General features: G+C 43.5%; 3 protein-coding genes across 4 annotated transcripts; 2 read left to right on the plus strand and 1 right to left on the minus strand.

Annotated features, from left to right (window-relative positions):
* Positions 1-1,140: 1,140 nt before the first annotated feature.
* Positions 1,141-3,925, minus strand: LOC119720075 (transmembrane protein 187-like). Of its 2 annotated transcripts, none has more exons than XM_038189601.1 (2): positions 3,755-3,925; positions 1,141-3,014 (listed from the first exon to the last, which is right to left on the minus strand). In XM_038189601.1, the coding sequence occupies exon 2, from the start codon at positions 2,994-2,996 to the stop codon at positions 2,175-2,177; it is 822 nt and encodes a 273-aa protein (XP_038045529.1). In that variant the 5' UTR covers positions 2,997-3,014; positions 3,755-3,925; the 3' UTR covers positions 1,141-2,174. The 2 variants fall into 2 exon arrangements, with proteins under 2 accessions (XP_038045529.1, XP_038045538.1); XM_038189610.1 differs by having other exon boundaries at positions 3,834-3,921.
* A 1,803-nt stretch (positions 3,926-5,728) lies between these two features.
* LOC119721505 (egg peptide speract receptor-like) lies at positions 5,729-9,530 on the plus strand. Its single transcript, XM_038191582.1, has 3 exons — positions 5,729-5,939; positions 7,157-7,522; positions 9,199-9,530. Exons 1-3 carry the CDS (start codon positions 5,834-5,836, stop codon positions 9,528-9,530), a joined length of 804 nt encoding a protein of 267 aa, XP_038047510.1. The 5' UTR covers positions 5,729-5,833.
* A 1,478-nt stretch (positions 9,531-11,008) lies between these two features.
* On the plus strand, positions 11,009-14,321 carry LOC119720088. Its single transcript, XM_038189622.1, has 3 exons — positions 11,009-11,406; positions 11,647-13,775; positions 13,908-14,321. The coding sequence occupies exons 2-3, from the start codon at positions 12,042-12,044 to the stop codon at positions 14,172-14,174; spliced, it is 2,001 nt and encodes a 666-aa protein (XP_038045550.1). The 5' UTR covers positions 11,009-11,406; positions 11,647-12,041; the 3' UTR covers positions 14,175-14,321.
* Positions 14,322-18,743: the final 4,422 nt, after the last annotated feature.

Consider the following 18,743-nt stretch of genomic DNA (forward strand, 5'->3'; position numbering starts at 1 on the left):
TCATTGGCTTACTGCCATTTACTGACACAACGACGAATCACCAAACAAAAGAAGATTTACTACAGCAAAATATAAAAAAATCCAGCAAATTTTGAGCTGAAATATGGAGGTTTCAAGCCCGGAAATGACATCACAGTTTCGCATCACTTAGCATAAAAACCAAAAAAAAAAAGCACCAAAGTACCCTTTTAAAATGGGGAAAAAAACCCAAAAATTGAAAATAAATTTCAATGGGACTCAAAGGTGCACTTTCAAGGATTGCACTGTCATTATATTGAATATAATTTAAATGGAACAGCGCCCCCAATATCCCTCAAAATGATTTTATCTCAGAAAGTCCAAAATTCAACTGTTCCCACACGGACTTCATACTCATGAAGCCAAACACATGTACAAGTACATGTAATACTTGTACAAAGCAGTGTGGACAATATGTGCTGCAACGAAAAAAGGTCAGTTTGTAATTCCAGATTAACCCCGATAATAATGCACCGAGCCGCTAACGGTCATGGTCAATGATCACATATTTCAATTGGGAGTTTGCCTTTAGACTTTGTCCTTCTACCGAGTTTGATAACAAATGACCTCAATAACCAATTTACCAAAGTATTAACACGTGTAATGAAAGAACACGAAACAGATTCTTATAATAGTTTATGCGGTACCCGCTGCTATGTACATCAGATTCGAACCAGCCAACCGATCCCGTTAGCTCGGTGGTCGAGTGGTAAGACATCTGTACTAGAAAGCAGGAGGTCGTGGGTTCGAGTCCCAACCGAGTGATTTTTTCCAACTTTCACTCGGGAGGTAACACACTGAGTATACAGTGTTTAAACGTCGGTGAAGGGCAAAACCTAATTTGATTTATATCACCCCGACGCAAAAAAATTCCATCTTATAATACGAAACAAATTTAAACCTGACCAATTAGATTTAAGCGACCGTACATGAGCTCAAAGGATTCTGCTGGTAATTGTGACAATTTGAGACCAATCTTAAATGGCACACAATTGAGCCACGGAAGACATTTTTTTTAATTGCAGTGGATTATATTTACTTTGCAATGTGCGATGTACACTGCAGCCAAAACATTCGGAGGGCTAGAAAGTTTATAAGAATAAAATAAAGAAACAAGCGCTGTTCAGATTAACATGTATAACATATGTCTCTATTTATTCTCTGTCCAGTTATTTGGGTTTTTAAATATTTTCTTACGTAATGGTCAAGCAAAGAAGACCTTTATTTCGACATTCTTTTACTGATGTTGCAATTATAAATGTGACTTAATGGCAATAGTTGGGCTAAGTTATTTTTTTGAAATTGATTTGATGTATCTACAACAACAAATAGTAAGCCTAATTCTAAATTTATTAAAAATGAAATCTGATCTGTTGCAACATTTGTCACTGCATGCTTCCTAGAAGAGTTGAACAAATAACAACAATAATAATATCAATGAAAATGCTCTGACAGCCTTTTGAATTATTTTATTTAAGTTATTTTAAACTTTGAACACACATGGCCTCATTTCTTTTACAGCAGGTTATTTGTTCTACAGAACGATATTTCAATTGCACAACCAAACCCCCCTTTGGTTAAATATCAAACAGTATGACAAGGATTTTGTTACCACTTGTTCTAAGTACACAACTCATACAACTATTTTCCAAAACAAAATTAAGATATCAAGATTGCATTACAAATTGCATTAAAAAAATTCAGTACACGTACTTGTAAACACTCTCTGCGCATCACATTAATTTTCAGGGTATTTCCCCCCTAATTTAGTCATGAAATGAAAATAATGAAATACATGTATCAGTCCTCCTGATTTGAGGCGTGCAATCACACCCCCACACCACCGCACACCTAAAAGCTTCCCGAGAAGTGTGAATAATTGCACGCCTGAATTTCCCTGGACCACAGATCACACACCTAGAAAATCACACACCTGGAAAAAACACACGCCTAGAAAAATCCAGGTGTGCCTTTTTCCACACACCTGTGATTTTCAAATCGGAAGGACTGATGTATTTAAACATTTGCTGATTATTGATACACAGAATCAGGATTTTGGGGGAATATTTCCACACATTCGACTCTACAATGCATTATTTAAATGCAAATTTCAGTGAAGATAATGCATAAGTAAATCTGTAGGCTCATTTAAAAGTCTACTCAAGTTTCTTGGATTTATCTACAAGCTGTCGCTTGGCAATGTTCTCAAAGAAAAGAAACGTAAAGTGCATCTGCAAGATATCACCCAGGAGCTTGGAGATGAAATGGCCACTGACCTCGGTGAAGTATTCACTGTAGTGGGGCAGGTGGAGATCCATGAGCTTGAAGACTATGAAATTGGCGAAGGTCAGGCAGCACATGAAGAAGGTAAAGTTGTTGCCCTTGCAAGGGAACCTGAAGAAAGTGCTGAAGCTGACATTGATGGCCTGGGCCGAGTGGATGAGCAGCGCGACCTCGAAGCCCAGGTCAGTGAAGAAGACCAGGTTGTAGCTGAGGAGGGAGGAGAGCATGAAGAGGGCCGCCAGGTCCCGATTCCAGCCCACCGTCAGCGACTTGCACCACAGGATCACCCAGGTGAAGAACGGCAGCGTCACCCACTGGTCCACGACGGCGCTCTCGTGGGTCTGGCTCATGATGCGCCAAAACTGGATGGGCCCGTACAGGATGCCCATCCAGCAGAGCGTGCATGCAAAATACGCGTGGAGCTGCCCCACGGCCCCTTTCTTCTCTTCCTGGTAGGTTCGCACCATCCAGTACAGGCCCACTAGGATATACCCGGCGTTTACCAGAGCGTTGAGCGGCATGGCCAATCCCAGCCAAGCGGGCAGTTTAAACGGGCCAATGGCGTGGTCTGCCTCTTCACCGTAGTGCTCAAACCCAAGGTCCACCTTGACTGGCTGGAAGACGCCTTGGAAGACTATGATGACCATGAGTGCCGTACAGGCAGCCACGGGAAGGAAAGTCTTCAAGACCAGCATCTTGGCAAAAGTAGTTACCTGCAAGTACAACAGAAACATCGGTGTCATAATGACTTTCTGTGAAGATGTTAGAATAGATCGTCCAAACAAACTGAGAAAGGATATTGGAAAAACCTACATGTATCCTCACGACGCACCTTAGTAATAGTAGCTGATTGTCCAGCACTGCAGAAGGCATACAATAAATAAAAAAATGTTGCAACCTGACGCTACTTTCGAAACAGAAAAAAAGACAATTTCTTTTGCTTATTTTGTACCTCAGAGAATACACTTTCATGTGAGAACTGTAAGGAATATGCTGATAAAGTCTTTAAGAGATATTTGTAGGCGAACGTGTGACCAACTTAGTAAATTTGTACTGTCACGTGACGGTTGAGGGCGTCAACATGCAGTGACAGGTACGCGTGCGAAGCAAACAAACAAATTTTTTTTCTGTTTAGAAAGTAGCGTCAGGATGTAACATTCATTCCCAATAAATAAATGAAAATACAACTTCAAAACACATTTAAAGCACATTTCCTGCAAGTGTGCTATTTTGTGCTCAACCTAGCCCTGGTGGACTCCCTTTCCTCCCTCCGATAGTCGTATTGCAATGAAGACTTCGTCCAACCTGGGCTAGTGCTTAACCTAGTTACTAGTTTAAAAGCATAACGCAAGGTATACGTCCCATAGTGCAACTGGTGAAGGTAAAAACCGGGATGAAAAATAGACACAATTTACAGCTTGCAATTTACATAACTTGGTAAACCAGTGCTTACGTTTATTCGACAAGCTGAATCTGCGTGAAAAGGTACTGGGAAAAGTTCCAATGAACACCAATTAACTGGAAGTTCACACCTTTAAAAAGTCATAGTATGAAAATGTGCACCAACTCGCTCAGCATACAGCGGTTGTTTCCCAATCTTTTTGTCTCGTTGTAAATTAGCGCCCTCTGCTGGTGAAATATAAGTAAGGACAGTGACTTCGCTCGTATCCCCCCGCCCGCCCTGCAAATTAAACAGGGCGCTGGGTTCGCTCATACCCCCCCCCCCTCCTATGTGTAATCGTTGTTGTATTATGTACATACAATAAGGCAAGGCCCGCGACCAAAAACTGGTTTCGTAAAGATCCCGTAAATAAAAGTAGCTGCTCTCGAGAGTAAAGAAAACTGCTCTGGGGGAAAAAAAACCCTGCTCTTTAATAAAAAGGGCTCTTGAAAAAAAAATGCTTTAAAAAAAGTGCCGTGTAAAAAAAAATATATAACTGCTCTCGAAAATGAAAAGCGATGGCACTAACGGGCTTTCGTACTGGGTGTTGTCACTGTTTTTTTTTTGCGAGAGTGCATGTACAAACCCATGCACATAATTGTTACAACGGATTCGTAATTCCTACCTTTTATTATAGATCATCCCTGCTTGAATAACATTGAAATATCTAGATCGGATCACGTCAGCTGAGGTCTTGTGCCTTCAGTGTCCGAAAGCACTTTCCTTTCAAATCGGGCTGATAACAACCTCGTCCCCAGTGCTTCCTTTATTTCCAACCGCATTTCCAATAGTAAGCCCTGAGGAAACTTTCTTCCCGTGTCCAGATTCGATGCCGCAATTGGCTAGAAATGGATTTTTATCGTGTACTTGGTGCTGTTAATCAAAATGTGCAATACGTGTTTTCGCGATCATTCGTCCACGCCTTTTCGAAAATACTCATTTCCTTTCCCAGTTTGCTCATATTTATATGAAATGTGATACTGCATGTTGTTTCGATAAGATTGTAACAATTTAATTAAATAAATCGTGTTTTCGTAACTCACGCCATGCTCGCGCTGCGACGAATTGACTCTGTTTTTACCCCATACACCGCATACAAAAACAAGCGCTAATGTAACGCACATGCAGGCACCAGACTATTCTTCATTTACATACGTGTTCAAAAATCTTGCACATGCAAATGAGCCAATACCAGGGTGAGAGAGCAGGCAGTGATGGACGCGTACTGCTCGACACCCTGGGGACGAAGTTGGGCTGATAATAATAAGCATTGACGTTAACGTCTCCTCGATCGTGTCACCAGGTCAGCTTAGCCATTCAATGTTTGTCAGGGAAGTAAATAACCCGCATATTTCAGCAAGGTTCTAGGGAGGCGGGTCCATGCGCCATGCATCGGCCGACCAGCTTTGGAAAAAAAACAGTTTTTCTTGAAAATGTCAGCCCACCAGGAGCCACGATTTTAAAGGATGTTTAAGACTGTCATTCCCTAACAATTTAGTAAGGTATTTCGTGATAATTTGACCATTTCGTTTTTTGATGATAATGTTGTATTTTCCCTTTAAGCGGATCTGCCCAATAACGAGGCAGCGGCAATATATTTTCCCCGACACATACGGTTAACTATTTTTGTTGCCCACTTCTTCCGTAAATTATTCTCAACTTTGAAGACTCTTTTAAAGTTGTATCTAACTTTTGCATTTGCCGAACAACGTCAATTAGCCAATAAACATGGGGAAACATTGACCAACTGTTACAGTTTCGTGGTTTAAATTTACCCAACGAATCATTTGCCCTATATTTTTACAGTTGGCAGTTTCGGGCACGTCTCCCCCCCCCCCCCCCCCCCCCATCCAAAAATAAATGACCTTGCCTCTGGTACCAGTATAAAACAACGGAAGATCCGTCATGCATTCATAATAAACTTGTCATAAAAAAGAATAAGTGTGGAGCTTACATGCAGTATGTTATTGCATCTGCAATTACAAGGTGACAGAGTTTTGATTGTTTCAGTGACGCAGTGAAGTTAACTCGTGTCGCACTGACCATTCGACTTCAGTTGCCCTCTGGTGAAACAGCCAAACATTTTGAGCAATGTGGATCAAACAGTTGGTCTCCGGAATTGTCCTTTTCTGCCTTCTCCTCTTGGCAGTTGTCGAACGCCCGGACCGGCAGTGGGTGGTGTTTGCAGACGACACTGGTATGTAGCCTACATGTTTGGGGAGTCAGGGGAGCAGGTTGGTGTAGCGGTACTTTCCACACCTTCCACCGCTGTGACCCGAGTTCGAATCCCACTTGGGTTAATATGTGGATGGGGTTTTCAGTCAATGCGTTGTCAGTCCCTACATGATTCCAAATCGATGATTCAGAAAATTCCTCTGGGGTTTTCCTCCCACCTGTAAAACTGTAGTTTTCATTGTCTCCTCTCTACAGTTTTCTTCCGGCTTGCGAGATGCAGAATCCTTGGTTTCGTTGGGACCATACTAATAACATACATTCTGATGATTTTTTGGGGGTTTGAAGGCCTACATGCATGTTGCTCTTTTCACAGAAATATTTTCGAGACAAAATTATCACAGTAAATAATGTTGTTGTTTTTTTTTCGAAAAAAAAGCAATGATCGCCCAAAACGAAAATACTGAGTATTTATTGTTTTACTTCGAAAATTTCAATTAAAGACATCATATTTCATTCGTATATCCCAAACATTTTACCGACGTATCGCATTATCATCAAAAAGCATTATTGATTTTGAGATAAAAACAAATCCCGGACTTTCGAGACAAAATTATCACGGTAAATCCGAGTAGCACGCTGTCACTTAGAAAAGCAAATATAAGTGAGTTTCAACGGTCAGTCAATTGACTGATTTGACACGGAGTGTCATGGACGAAATCGTGTTTCGTGATCGAAATGATGTGCATGGTTTTTCATTGTTTTCTCGAAACGTGTATCCACTGAGTTGAAATTTCAACAGGTTAGGTTTTGATCTACACCCGAACCCAAACCAGATAGCCTATCAGACCCAAGTTTCGCTTCTTGTTAACTGTTAGTGATACTTATGACTTTCTCTTTTGCCTTTTGCTATATTGCTATATAGTGTTCAAATGTGTACCTCGATTTGACTCGAGCTAAGTATTTGACTCGACTCGACTCGACTCGACAACATACACACTGTGACTCGACTCAACTTGACTCGACCTGCTTGACTTAATGAATCGACTCGACTCGAGTCACTTCTTTAAAATGACTCGACTCGACTCCAGTCACAAACAACTCAGTGACTTCCGGGTCATGCAAAGAGTAATAGACGCGTTAATTTGGGGCGTAAAATTGACTAATGAGTTCATCTCGAAGCAAAAATAATGCCGAACTTAAGTGTGCACATCTTTATTATCTCGAAACGTTTCTTCCCAGATTTCAACAAGACTTTGCATGAGTTTGAGGTCCGTCTCACCGGGGGCCGCTACCCGAACGAGGGCCTCTTGGAGCTCCGATGGCCCCCCGCCCAGCCGGAGTGGGGGACTTCCTGCACGGACATCGAGGAACCGTTCAAGGTGGGCCATGTGGCATGCCTGGCACTCGGCTATCAGGCCGCCTACTCGGTGCGGGCCACGGCACCTTTCGCTCTGAACACCGGCCCGATATGGTTTCGGGGCATACACTGCGGTAAGGAGGTGCTACAAGACCATGGAATGTTGGAGGACTGCACTCTGCAACCCTGGCACCTGAGCAATGCTTCATGCGACCACAGTTGGGACGTGGGTTTGGTATGCTACACAGGTAGGCACTGCAGTCTTCTGACGATGACTAGAGCAGGCTAGTCGAAACGTTGAGACCAAAGACAAGTTCTTTTAGAACGAAGCAGGACTGTTCTTATCAGAACTAAAAACTATACTGAGAGAAAGTTGATTGTAATCAGGACAAGTTCTTATTAGAACTAAACATCTACTGAACGACTTGACAGTAGTTATTATGGTGTTACCGCAAACCGAAACGATACTATATGAATCATTTTAACGCTTGTCAAGAATGAGATGCACAAATAATAATAGGGGAAGATTGGTCGTCATAAGGCAATCGTTAGACATTCACCTGTGATATAGCCCAAATCTGGATTCCAGATATTCAAATATGCGCATAATTTGTTTAGTCTGAGTTTCAACCGTTGTCCAACGAAGCCTTAGCTCCGGAACCAACGTCTGATATTGTGCGTGCAAATTTTATGCGACCCCGCGCGCCTGCCAATCGGAGTCGACTTAAGAAATAGTGACGTCATTTCGACCAGAAATGTGGACTAAGCTGTTGGCTGGTCAATTTGACTACCATCTTTGTGTATAAATACAACAACACGTTACGGAAGACCCTGTAGAAGGCGCCCGCTGAATGGTCAGAATCTCGAGGTCAAGACGCAGTCTTGTTTTGCATAATCAATCGCTGAATCTGCTCGCATATCATAGACGTTTGCTGTGCAAGCGGCTATTCCATAGACTAAGAATTTGTCGGGTCCGATTACAAAAATTCCCGAATGCTGGATTTGATTCATTCAGGTGATAGCAATCTTTTTCAAAATGTCTTGACAATTTTCTTCGATATTAGTACTTCTCTTGACACTTCTTGCCTAAAAAGGCAATGCATTTATAAAAATCACCCTGAATACTTAGAAAGTGCAAGTTTTAGTTTTGAAAAAAAAGGAAACAATTGGAACAAAATCTCGAGAAATGATTTTGCCCAATACAAATTGTTTTAGCGCCCTCTAACGGGGAATTTAGATGCCGACATTTATTTGATGAGAAATGACCCCTAAACTGTTTGAACCAAAATTTAAGGTACGAATGAAAAAAATAATACATAGGCCTTAAGTCACAAATACTGTTTTTGCCCCTCCCCCTCCAAAAGAGAAAAATATGCAAAGCGCCCTTTTGTGGTCAAAGCAGGTCAACCGAATGACGTCATAGTGTAGATTGCTGGTCAACCATCATTCCTGCCAAATTTGAGGAAAATCTGCCCTCGCATATGGAAATTAGAATTGAGGGGAGGGGGTGACACACAATATGCCCCGGTCCTGAGAAGACCTGGAATACCCCCTGTCCTGATGATAAGGTTAATCGGCCTAAAATATGATACCATCTGTGCCTGGAGATTTATTACTTTTAAACTGACAATGTCATCACTTTCTGTTTGTGTTATAGGATTAAAGAACCCGTTGCTGGAGATTGGGACCAGTTAAATTCGGAAACAATCAGTTGGTTGTTGTGCCAAGACAATCTTGTGTTGTGGTTTGCACGATTACAAAACTGTCACTCAGGATATCCTGTTCTTTCTTCACATTGCAAACTGTAACATTGCACATTACGTCACTCAAAGCTGTAAATGTCCCTAGCATTAGAAATAACTCTTTTGGTAGCTTCTTACTGTCAAAGGTGAGTTTTTTTTGTGTCTTGTCGTCGAATCAACAGGCGATGTCCGACTCGCGGATGGCAACTCGACTAACGAGGGTCGAATCGAGCTCCACATCGGCGGCGACCAGTGGTTGTCTCTGTACGGCGCTTCGTCGTCGTCAGACACAACAATGTCCGATGTGGCGTGCCGGTATCTGGGGTACCCCTTTGCCGTCGGTTCGTCCTCCGAGCAAGTCGACCGGGAGAGCGTGCTGTGTGGGCACGGCTTCTGCTGGGGATCGGAGAGCTCACCGGTCGATTGTCAGTACGACAGCAAGGCCGTACCATGTGCGGACCTAGACTTTATCGAAAAACCCTACGTCCATACGAGCTTTGTGCGCCCTCGGTAAATGTTCATATACCTAGGTTGAGAGAATTTATGTTTGGTGTTGTTAAATGTTTAAATCTAGTTATTTTCTCAGTTATGGGAGAAGGGGCGGTGGAAGCGAGATGTCAGTGGAAAGATTCCTCCACTTTCGAACGTCCAACATTTTTGCCCTATTCAGTTGAAGTTTCATTGAGATTAAATTAAAATTTAAATTAATATCTCCGCCAATGCACCGCCCAACAGAAGCATCCCATTCCAGCAACATGATGACAAAGGAAACCTTCCGATTATCTCTACGTTATGTTGATTATAACACAATGACATAGATTATTACTAGTCTACGTTATGTTGCACCAACCTCACCTTTCTGCTTCACATGTTAAGTGAATATCTTGGAATCAATTCGGGCGATTCACAATGCAGTGCGCCACCAAAAGTTTGCCATGAAGAGTCCATTTCTCAAGTCTACGGTCGACAAAACACGGCCCATTTGAATGAGTGTCAGTAGACAACTTGAGCTAATTCTTTATAGATTGGAGCATACCATTCTCCCGCCTTACAAAAAACACCATATTAATAAAAGGAAAAGAAAAGGGCAAACATATTCTCCAATCATACGCTAGGAAACTACTGACCGGAAAAAGTAACATTTTAAAACGTCCCGCGCTGCGAATTTGTCGACCATCTCCCACAATGCAATGGGAAAAATTAACTCTACATGGCAAACTTTTGGCGGCGCACTGCATTGTGAATCGCCCGAATTGGTTCCTCTGGTCTTCAACTTCGTCAGAAGATTGTTTTGTCACAACCAGTGTTGTGTCGATTCCACACAAAAAAACCACCTGGGAAGTCCGGTCACAATGCATGCACCAGCGAATGAGGCATGTATTTGTCAGATCATTTGCGAATTGACTCCTACTCGGGACTGGATGACTCAAGATTGAGTCGTGATGGAATTGTGAGGAATCTGTGTGGTAGACTTGACTATAATATACTTGCTCTCAACCTTTTCAAACTGTTCAGACTCTGACGTGGTCCCAAACGAGGACGTTCTTGAGTTCCGACTGGTGGGCAGTGCCGACAATCACTCGGGTCTGGTACAGGTCCGGGACACAACGCTGGCGGACGACGGCTGGCGCACGCTTTGCAATGAGAATCTTTTTTTTTTTCATCGTGGACGAGCCTGTTGCGAGACTCGGAGACCTCATTTGTGAACAGCTAGGTACGTGAGAGTGATTTGATGCTTTGCATGGTGGTTAGCACAACTTGTGTGAACATTGAGAATACACCATGATTGTGCATGCAGTTATGTCATCCTCTCTAACCAATGTCTCGGCTTGCTCCAGCACGTTTGTTTATGGTGTAAGTCGAGGATTTTCTTTTGATCCTCTTCCCTTTTCCTTTGTTTGTACCCTAACATTTTACGCAACGGCTCTCATTGGTTTTGTACACGTTTTCTAACCGAGGAGTCCTCGATTCAGTTTCTGAGCTCAATTCACCGATGATGTTGCACGTGTGTGTCTTCGATTTACACCTTAAACAAACGCGCGTGATTCGGACAAGACGACCATGGTAAACCGAGTAAGAATAAACGAAGATACCTAACTTTCTTACAACTTTTCGAACCTGCCTGATTTGAAGCCGTTATTCTTTTGTTCACAAAGAGTTTCCGTGGTCATATGACACCGAGTCGGTCGCCCTGGCGGACGTACGGGTCCTCTATCGAGCTGACTGGAATGCCATCAGGGGTGCAGAGCTGCTGCGACGCCGCGTCATCAAGGAGGGTGCTGATGGTTCCAGGGCAGAAACTGAAGACCTTTTCAATTGGAAATGGGTGCGGACGGAAAATGTATGTGAACAGCATGGCTATCCGGGTCTGCGAGTGACGTGCGCAACAGGTAATTTGCATTGGTTCTGCACTTTAGCCGTGATATATATTTAATTTTTAGTAATGTAAGTAACCTTAAATTAGCAACTGGAGCATTTTGGAAAATGTTTCCTGGTTTTTTGTTTACAACGTGAACCGGAATGGCACATATGGAAAAAAAATGGAGAAAAAAATGCATGCGTGCTGTTAACAAGGTTACTGAATGCTCTATGGTTTCTGATGAGTGTCACTTCATTTGTTTTTTGTCTAGGTGTGGAACTTTATGGCGAACGAGTTTACCCTTGCCCTCAGCAGACATGCAAGCAGCGTTGCGGGACAGCAGTAGCTGGTTTGTGTGGATGTGATTCCGCATGCACGCTTTGCAACGACTGTTGTCCCGATTACACTTCGATATGCGCTCCAGATGGCGCACTGCCTTATCCTCCCAATTTCCCCTTGGCCTGTCGGGTCTCGTCTGCCAACCAACGCGAATATATAATCCAGAGGTGCGGGTGGGATTGGGCTGACGATGATGTCAGGAACAGATGTGAAGGGGATTCCCCCGTCGACCTGGTGTACCATGTACCAGATGAATCATCCCATCCACCTCTTTTCAGAAACAGGGAATGTGCCCAGTGCAACTACATCAACACAACATCAGCTAACATGGTTGACTACGAGACATACAAGAACACGACGGTACCTCCTTACTGGACTCCGCCACTAATAGGTGCTTGCCCGAGTGGCTATAATGGATCAACTGAGCTTCGGGAGGGTTGCGCTGGTTATTCCGCGAGCTTTACCATCAACGAATCTTGGTACAAGAATCCCCACTGCGCCCTTTGTAACGGAGAAGACCTCACGAGTCTCGACTACTGCTACCGAGAGTACGGGATTGTCGCTCCTGCAAGTCTTGAGATTATCTTAGGCCGGGATTCAGACGCTTGGTTTCCTTCGCCGTCGCTAGAAATTCACCTTGGGGACTCAGTTCGTTGCCTGCGTAAAGAATACCACCTGACCATTGTGCCGAAACCCTCTCAATCCAGTCTCGCGATCGATCCGAAAGAGAGTCTCCCCATGAGAGCGTACGAGGCCGCTAGTTGTTTGATACGACGGATGGCTTGGCAAAGCGTCCCACTGACACTGCCTTTCATATCACAGTTGCTCGCCGTCGACGCAGAAGAATTCCCAACAGGAGATGGTACGCTGCTCTCAACATCCCTTGGTAATTTCTCAGACACGAAAGCGCTCCTTCACGGCTTGTTAACTGTAGAAGAAACGTCGGACGAGTCGGTCCAGGACACGTGGGTTGATCAATGCAACTTGGAGGTGGTCGAACTGGCAGAGGTTTGCACTATTGCAAATGTGACCAATGTGAGAACATGTCACCACCAGTGGTTTAGTACCAAAGACGCAGAAGTCGTAAGCAACATTTCAATCAGCAACGTTTCGGTTCTGTATTTGGGAAATGGTGTCATTGTTGAACCCTACTATCTTTCCCACGTGCACGTGTACCGGAACACCGATGCTGGCAGGTTCTTCAATGAAACAGAAGTGAGGGTTTGTGGTCGGGAACTGGAACAACTGACTTGTCGCTTCCCTCCGGTGAATGATACATTGGTTATTGTGCGAGATGGAACCGTGTATCTCTCATACGCAGGTCGAGAGTTCCTCGAAGGGGAGTTCGTGTCCTTGCCTGATGGGCTCATTCTCATTTGCTCGGATGTGTTCAAAGAAGATGGCCCGTACATCAATCTATCAGAGCCCCTCACTTTGGTCAACTTCCTGGGTTTTGTAATTTCTATGGCAGCTCTCGTGGCCACTTTTGCTACCTACTTGACGTTCTCGGAGCTGAGGAACGTTCCCGGTGCAGCCATCATGAGTCTCTGCGCTGCCTTGTTCGTCGCTCAGCTCCTGTCCGTGACAGCCCTTGGTTCTACTCTAAACAGCTCGGTCTGCGTGACCATTGCTGTTGTCTTGCATTACCTCTGGCTGTCCACTTTTACCTGGCAGACGGTGCTAGCCTGGGACCTAAGGAAAACCTTCGCGTCCAATCGTCCCTCCTTGGGAGCCTCCAAGATGAAGCGCTTCTTCCTTTACTCTGTCTACGGTTGGGGTGCCCCTGTCTTGGTCGTCAGTGTTTTCTTTGCCTTCCATCTGTGTGGTGACTGTATGGGTCTGGGGTACCGATACGGCAGCGACAAAGCCTGCTGGATTATTGGTCGGTTTGCGGTGCTGCTAGCTTTTGGGGTCCCGATGATGTCTTCCGTTATCCTGAATGGAGTACTCTTCGCAACTACTGTCTGGGGTGTTCATAAGACCCTGAAGGCAGCCTCCATGGTACATCAAGACAGATCTAAATCTCAGAGGGCTTCCACCGAGTTAGTAATTTATCTGAAGGTAAGGTTTATCTTCCCTTTTTATATTGGAAAGGCAGTAAATTAGGCTGTTTGCAGTACATTATAGTCATACAATTTGATAACGTTGTGGAGTAGACTAGACACCGACATGCTTTTTGGCTATTTTATCCAGATTTCTTGCGTGATGGGCTTCACTTGGATCCTCGGATGCCTCGCCCAAGTCACGTCATACCGCCCTCTGTGGTTCCTTTTCGCCATCACCAACTCAGCACAGGGCGTCATCATTTTCGTAGTGTATGCGTGCAATGCTCGCGTGAGGGCAATGTGGAGGCAACGACTGCGCAGGACAGAGGCCAAGAAATCTGACTCGGCTGCTCGAACAACTAAGGCGAGCACTCCGGTCACAAAAGGTCACTCCGGAAACAAGAGGGGGCTGTGACGTCAACAGTGTTTAGTGAAGGGCAAAACCTAATATTAATTTGCATTACCCCGACGAAATTCATCTGATGAATAGTTTAATCGCGGTACCCGCTGTACATTGTACATCAGATTCGATCCAGCCAACCGATCCTGCAAGCTCGATGGTCGAGTGGTAAAACGTCTGCACTAGAAAGCAGGAGGTCGTGGTTTCGAGTCCCACGCGGGTGATTTTTTTCCAACTTTCACTCCGGATGTGACACTGAGTATTCAGTGTTTATACGTCGGTAAAGGACACCTGACGTTGATTTACATTTACATCACCCCGACGCAAATTTATCTGATGAATACATCATTATTAATTACAACTTATTGTTATTAGTATTATTATTATTCTGGTTTATTAAAAAAAAACACCATGTGGCAGCCACTGAGCCACAAAATATGTGGTTGATGAGACCGGCTTACAATACGTTTAACATTACTTATAATACATATAAATAAAGAAAGGCTCGTTACAGAAGTACAATTTAAACCGTGAATTATATATTATTAAAACGTTGATCGGATTTAAAAAAAAAAATACTCAGAATTTACCTTAAACATCGTGAGAGGATAGTGGCATTAAAATTGGATTAGGCCTTTTTTGAAAACTAAAGTGATATTAAAATGTGTATGAAAAAGATGTAAATATCAAAGTACAAACAAACCCTGATTATTGAGAACATATACATGTATATTAAAATTATATAAAAACGTGGAAGTTATATGGGTGAGGGGCCCGAGGACACCGTTTTTCTAATTACACAATTCACAGAAACCAAGTCGGTGAGGGGAGCATCGTATTTTTTTCAAAATAAAAACTATAATGCAAAGAAAAAACAGGAAGCATCTATACAGGGTGCGTCAAAAAGAAAGGTACCCAATTTGAAAAATATTGTTAAAATGTTTCGTTTGCTCCATTTTGCACGTACAAAAACAACATGGGATAAAGTATATTTTATTGACTTTTAACGGTGAGCATTTTCGTAATTTGCATACTCTATTCCCAATTATCATCTTTCAATTTCTGTTCAATTTTATGAGGGGTTGTCCAACGATAATTGGTAGAGAATTTCGTCCAAAGATGATCACCCCAACAAGCAGGCCTAGAGCCCATTGCCATTTCGAAAAAGGACGCCTATATACGCTCATTTTTAGGGCCTTCTTTCATCCACATTTCACTGATACGATTTCGTAGTTCTCTGCACGGGCTTCCACTTTTTTTTTAAACCCTCAAGTTTACGGCCCTCAAAACGCTCTTATCCCGGATATCAATTTGCATTCAAATCGCTATTTGGCGGGCGTAGGCAATTGTGAACTACTTGTCTCAGGGTTCGACCTTAACTTTATTTTTCACTAGCCAGTCGGACTACTGAACGGACTCTTAACTAGCCCGCGGACATTTACACTTAGTCCGCATGTTTTTCTTTTATAGAATTTCTCATACACAACAATGTGCATACATATAAAACGTGTATCCTGAGGTAATCTTTGCATGGGTTTTAACAAACAGATCTTATAATTCAAACTAATAAGACACAAACTGATACATGTTTGCTTTCTGAATATAAAGATATATTTCTTCTTGTCCTTTCATCTTTGCCGTATCCCAGTAATGTTTGACTCGCCAGCAGGGCTACATAAGCATTTGGCTAGCGGGCTACGCTATTTAAAGTCGAACCCTGCTTGTGTGCATTTCACTGTTTTTAATACTTGACAATAAAGCATTAAACATCGTGTAAGTTTATATCTTGTAAGTTATTCAGTGTGTTGTCGATGTACAATGGCAAATTACATTTCGATGTACATGTATATGACAAAATGCGATGCGGTTCTTGCGTGCTTCGTTCTGGAAGACTCCCACATGATGATAATTCTTGTACAAATTGTTCCGAATTGAGCTAAGGTCACTCAACTTAAGGTATGCATAATTATTATCAGTTCATTAGCATACTCTCTTTTTACCAACCAATTTTGTACATCATACACAGCAATTAAATACTTTTTTTAAACACTTTCTTGCTAACACTTTGTAAACATGTTTAAATACTAAACATCGGTTAGGCCTAAGGATGGATAGTGTTGGCAATTGAATATTGATGTGTAGGAATTGCACACGTAATGTTAAGCTTCCAAACATTCTAATACAAAGTGATTGCGTTTAATTGCTAAACACATGCAGTTTTTAGAGTGTAGTGAAAATGACTAATGGCTTTTGCCCGTTGGGTTGTGGATAACTTTTAAAAATAATTAGTCTTCATTTCAATTATTGTTTCGTAGATTAAACTAATGTCTGGCAAGCCAATTTGCTGTGAAGAAAATGTATTTTTCTAATTAGCGCTGTAGAAGATGGGTCTGTGCCTTTACCTATAGTCTGTGTATCACCCGTTATCCACGGAGCCAGGTCTCCTGTATAACATCTGATATGTCTTGACATGCAGATAATGCAAGCCGTGCGCCAGCCAATCGGAGTCGATTTTACTAAATCGTGACTTCATTGCATTCCTAAATCTGGACTAAACGGTTTGATTGTTCAATTCGAATGCTGTGTTTTGTAAAACAACAACATCCGGGCGCGGTATCGCGTAACATGATACAGAGCGCGTGTCACTATTTTTTTATAGAGCGCGTGACACTTGAAGATATGACGCGCAACGGGTGAATGACCGAAGACCCGATATAGAAAGCGCTCACTGATTGGTCAAAATCTAGGAGGTCAAGAGGCGGGGTCTTGCATTCGCCGTGGTCTATTACACAGACTATATAGCCTTTACCCTGCAACGATTAAAAATGCGTAGGCCTAATTTAAATATCAACTACGAAAAAAATTAAAGAATCAGCATAAAATAATCGTTTATTAATTTAAAAAAAAACCAATCAAATAAAAAAAATAATGACCCCACAACCGAAGATCAGGTATGTGTGTATGTGCTGCCGTGTGCTCCAGTGCCGGCCCCGCAACTGGCATTGTCGCGGCAAGAATTGTGATTGTTATTGGTTTTTGAGTTGACACACACCTTCCGGGTCGGAGGCAACTAACGTTGCACACGGTTGGTATTGTAACGAAATTGGCCTGAGTGCTTGTAGCTTTCGCGCGTCATAGCGCTGAGGCGTGCCATACTTGCTGAGCATGCGCAGTGGGCTGCTTAGGTGACCTTGAGCTGTTTGCGCGCGCTGTGCCTCGTGTGTGTACGTGGCGGGAGTGGCTGTGGAGCTAGCGGACTGAAGAGACGTGTGACGGCGGAGCTCTAAGAGAGTTGTTGTAGGGCGCTAGGCTTGTGTGCGTCAGCGTTGCTGTTGGTGTGTAGTGGGAGCTGGTAGCAGCGAGGCGGAGCGGTATAGCGACCGACCGCCGGATCCCAGAGCAGCGTGAGAGAGGCTGATCGGAGTGTCCGAGACAGCGGGACTGTTGGAGCCGTGTCAGAGAGTCCGTGGCGGCGGCGGTTTGCCGAATCTAGTTGCAGCAGCTCATAGTGCGGGGTATGTCAAGCTGACGTATTTGATAAAGTTAGTGACGAGCACAGTTCAGGACCGATATTGTTGAACCTCCCCACAAGTTATCACATTCAGTAATAATTTCTATTAAGTGCCTTCAGTAATAAACCTCTCTATCAGTAATTCTAAGGCTCAGTAGGAAACTCGATTATATCCCTTAAGGATACAGGAAACCCTTAAGGAACCTCAAGGCTATACCTTAAGGAACAGCAATCCCTTAAGGAATCTGCAACTTAACTGAAGTGATTAAGGCGTCTTAGTTATAATAAAGGGAAAACCCCGCGGCTCTTGAGTGATCTCTCTTTGTCAGATTATTGGGTTCCTGCGCTGCTCTGCCTGGTATTTATCTCCGCTCCATAGGGTCCCCGGGAAAAAGTGTTGCGCGCGGCGATATATGGTTGCCAAACGACCTCCCCCACAGTGCTGTAGGGCTGCCGCTCGCCTGTGCAGTACCGAGTCAAACTTGACCCGGACGGGATTCGCCACATTGGTGTCAGAAGTGGGATAAGGCGTGACACTTTCAGGAGACTGCATCTGCAGTGATGGATTCTAAATGGATGGAGGAGGAGCTGGATGTTCTGAGGATGGAGGCACACCAGGCCGAAAACATGTACGAGGATGCACTCAAGGAAAAACGGGAACTTGAGGAACAAGTACAGAAAATGAAATCAATCATCGAGGATAAGGAAATAAGCCGGACTGAAACACCGGAACTGTTCACCCCAACTCCTGCTGTCTCAAGCACTTTTAGTTCAATACTAGGGATACCAGGCACACCTGCAAACACTAGACAAACGGAGGAGACATCCTTGGTAACCGCGAAGGAAACTAAGAAAAGTGAGGACAGAATTAGGAAACCGAACATTTGTCCTGACCGGTTCAGTGGAAAAGTGCCATGGAAGGACTATAAGGCACATTTTCAAGCTTGTTGCGTAGCAAATGGATGGAAGGACAGCCAGGCTGCTGTATTCTTAGCGGCCAGCCTTCAGGGACAGGCGTTGAAGGTGCTGGGATGCCAACCAGAGGGGAAGGAACTTTCACTTAAGGATCTTTT

The sequence above is a fragment of the Patiria miniata genome, unplaced genomic scaffold (genome assembly GCF_015706575.1).
Source record: "Patiria miniata isolate m_02_andy unplaced genomic scaffold, ASM1570657v1 HiC_scaffold_13, whole genome shotgun sequence".
Taxonomy (NCBI): Eukaryota; Metazoa; Echinodermata; class Asteroidea; order Valvatida; family Asterinidae; genus Patiria; species Patiria miniata.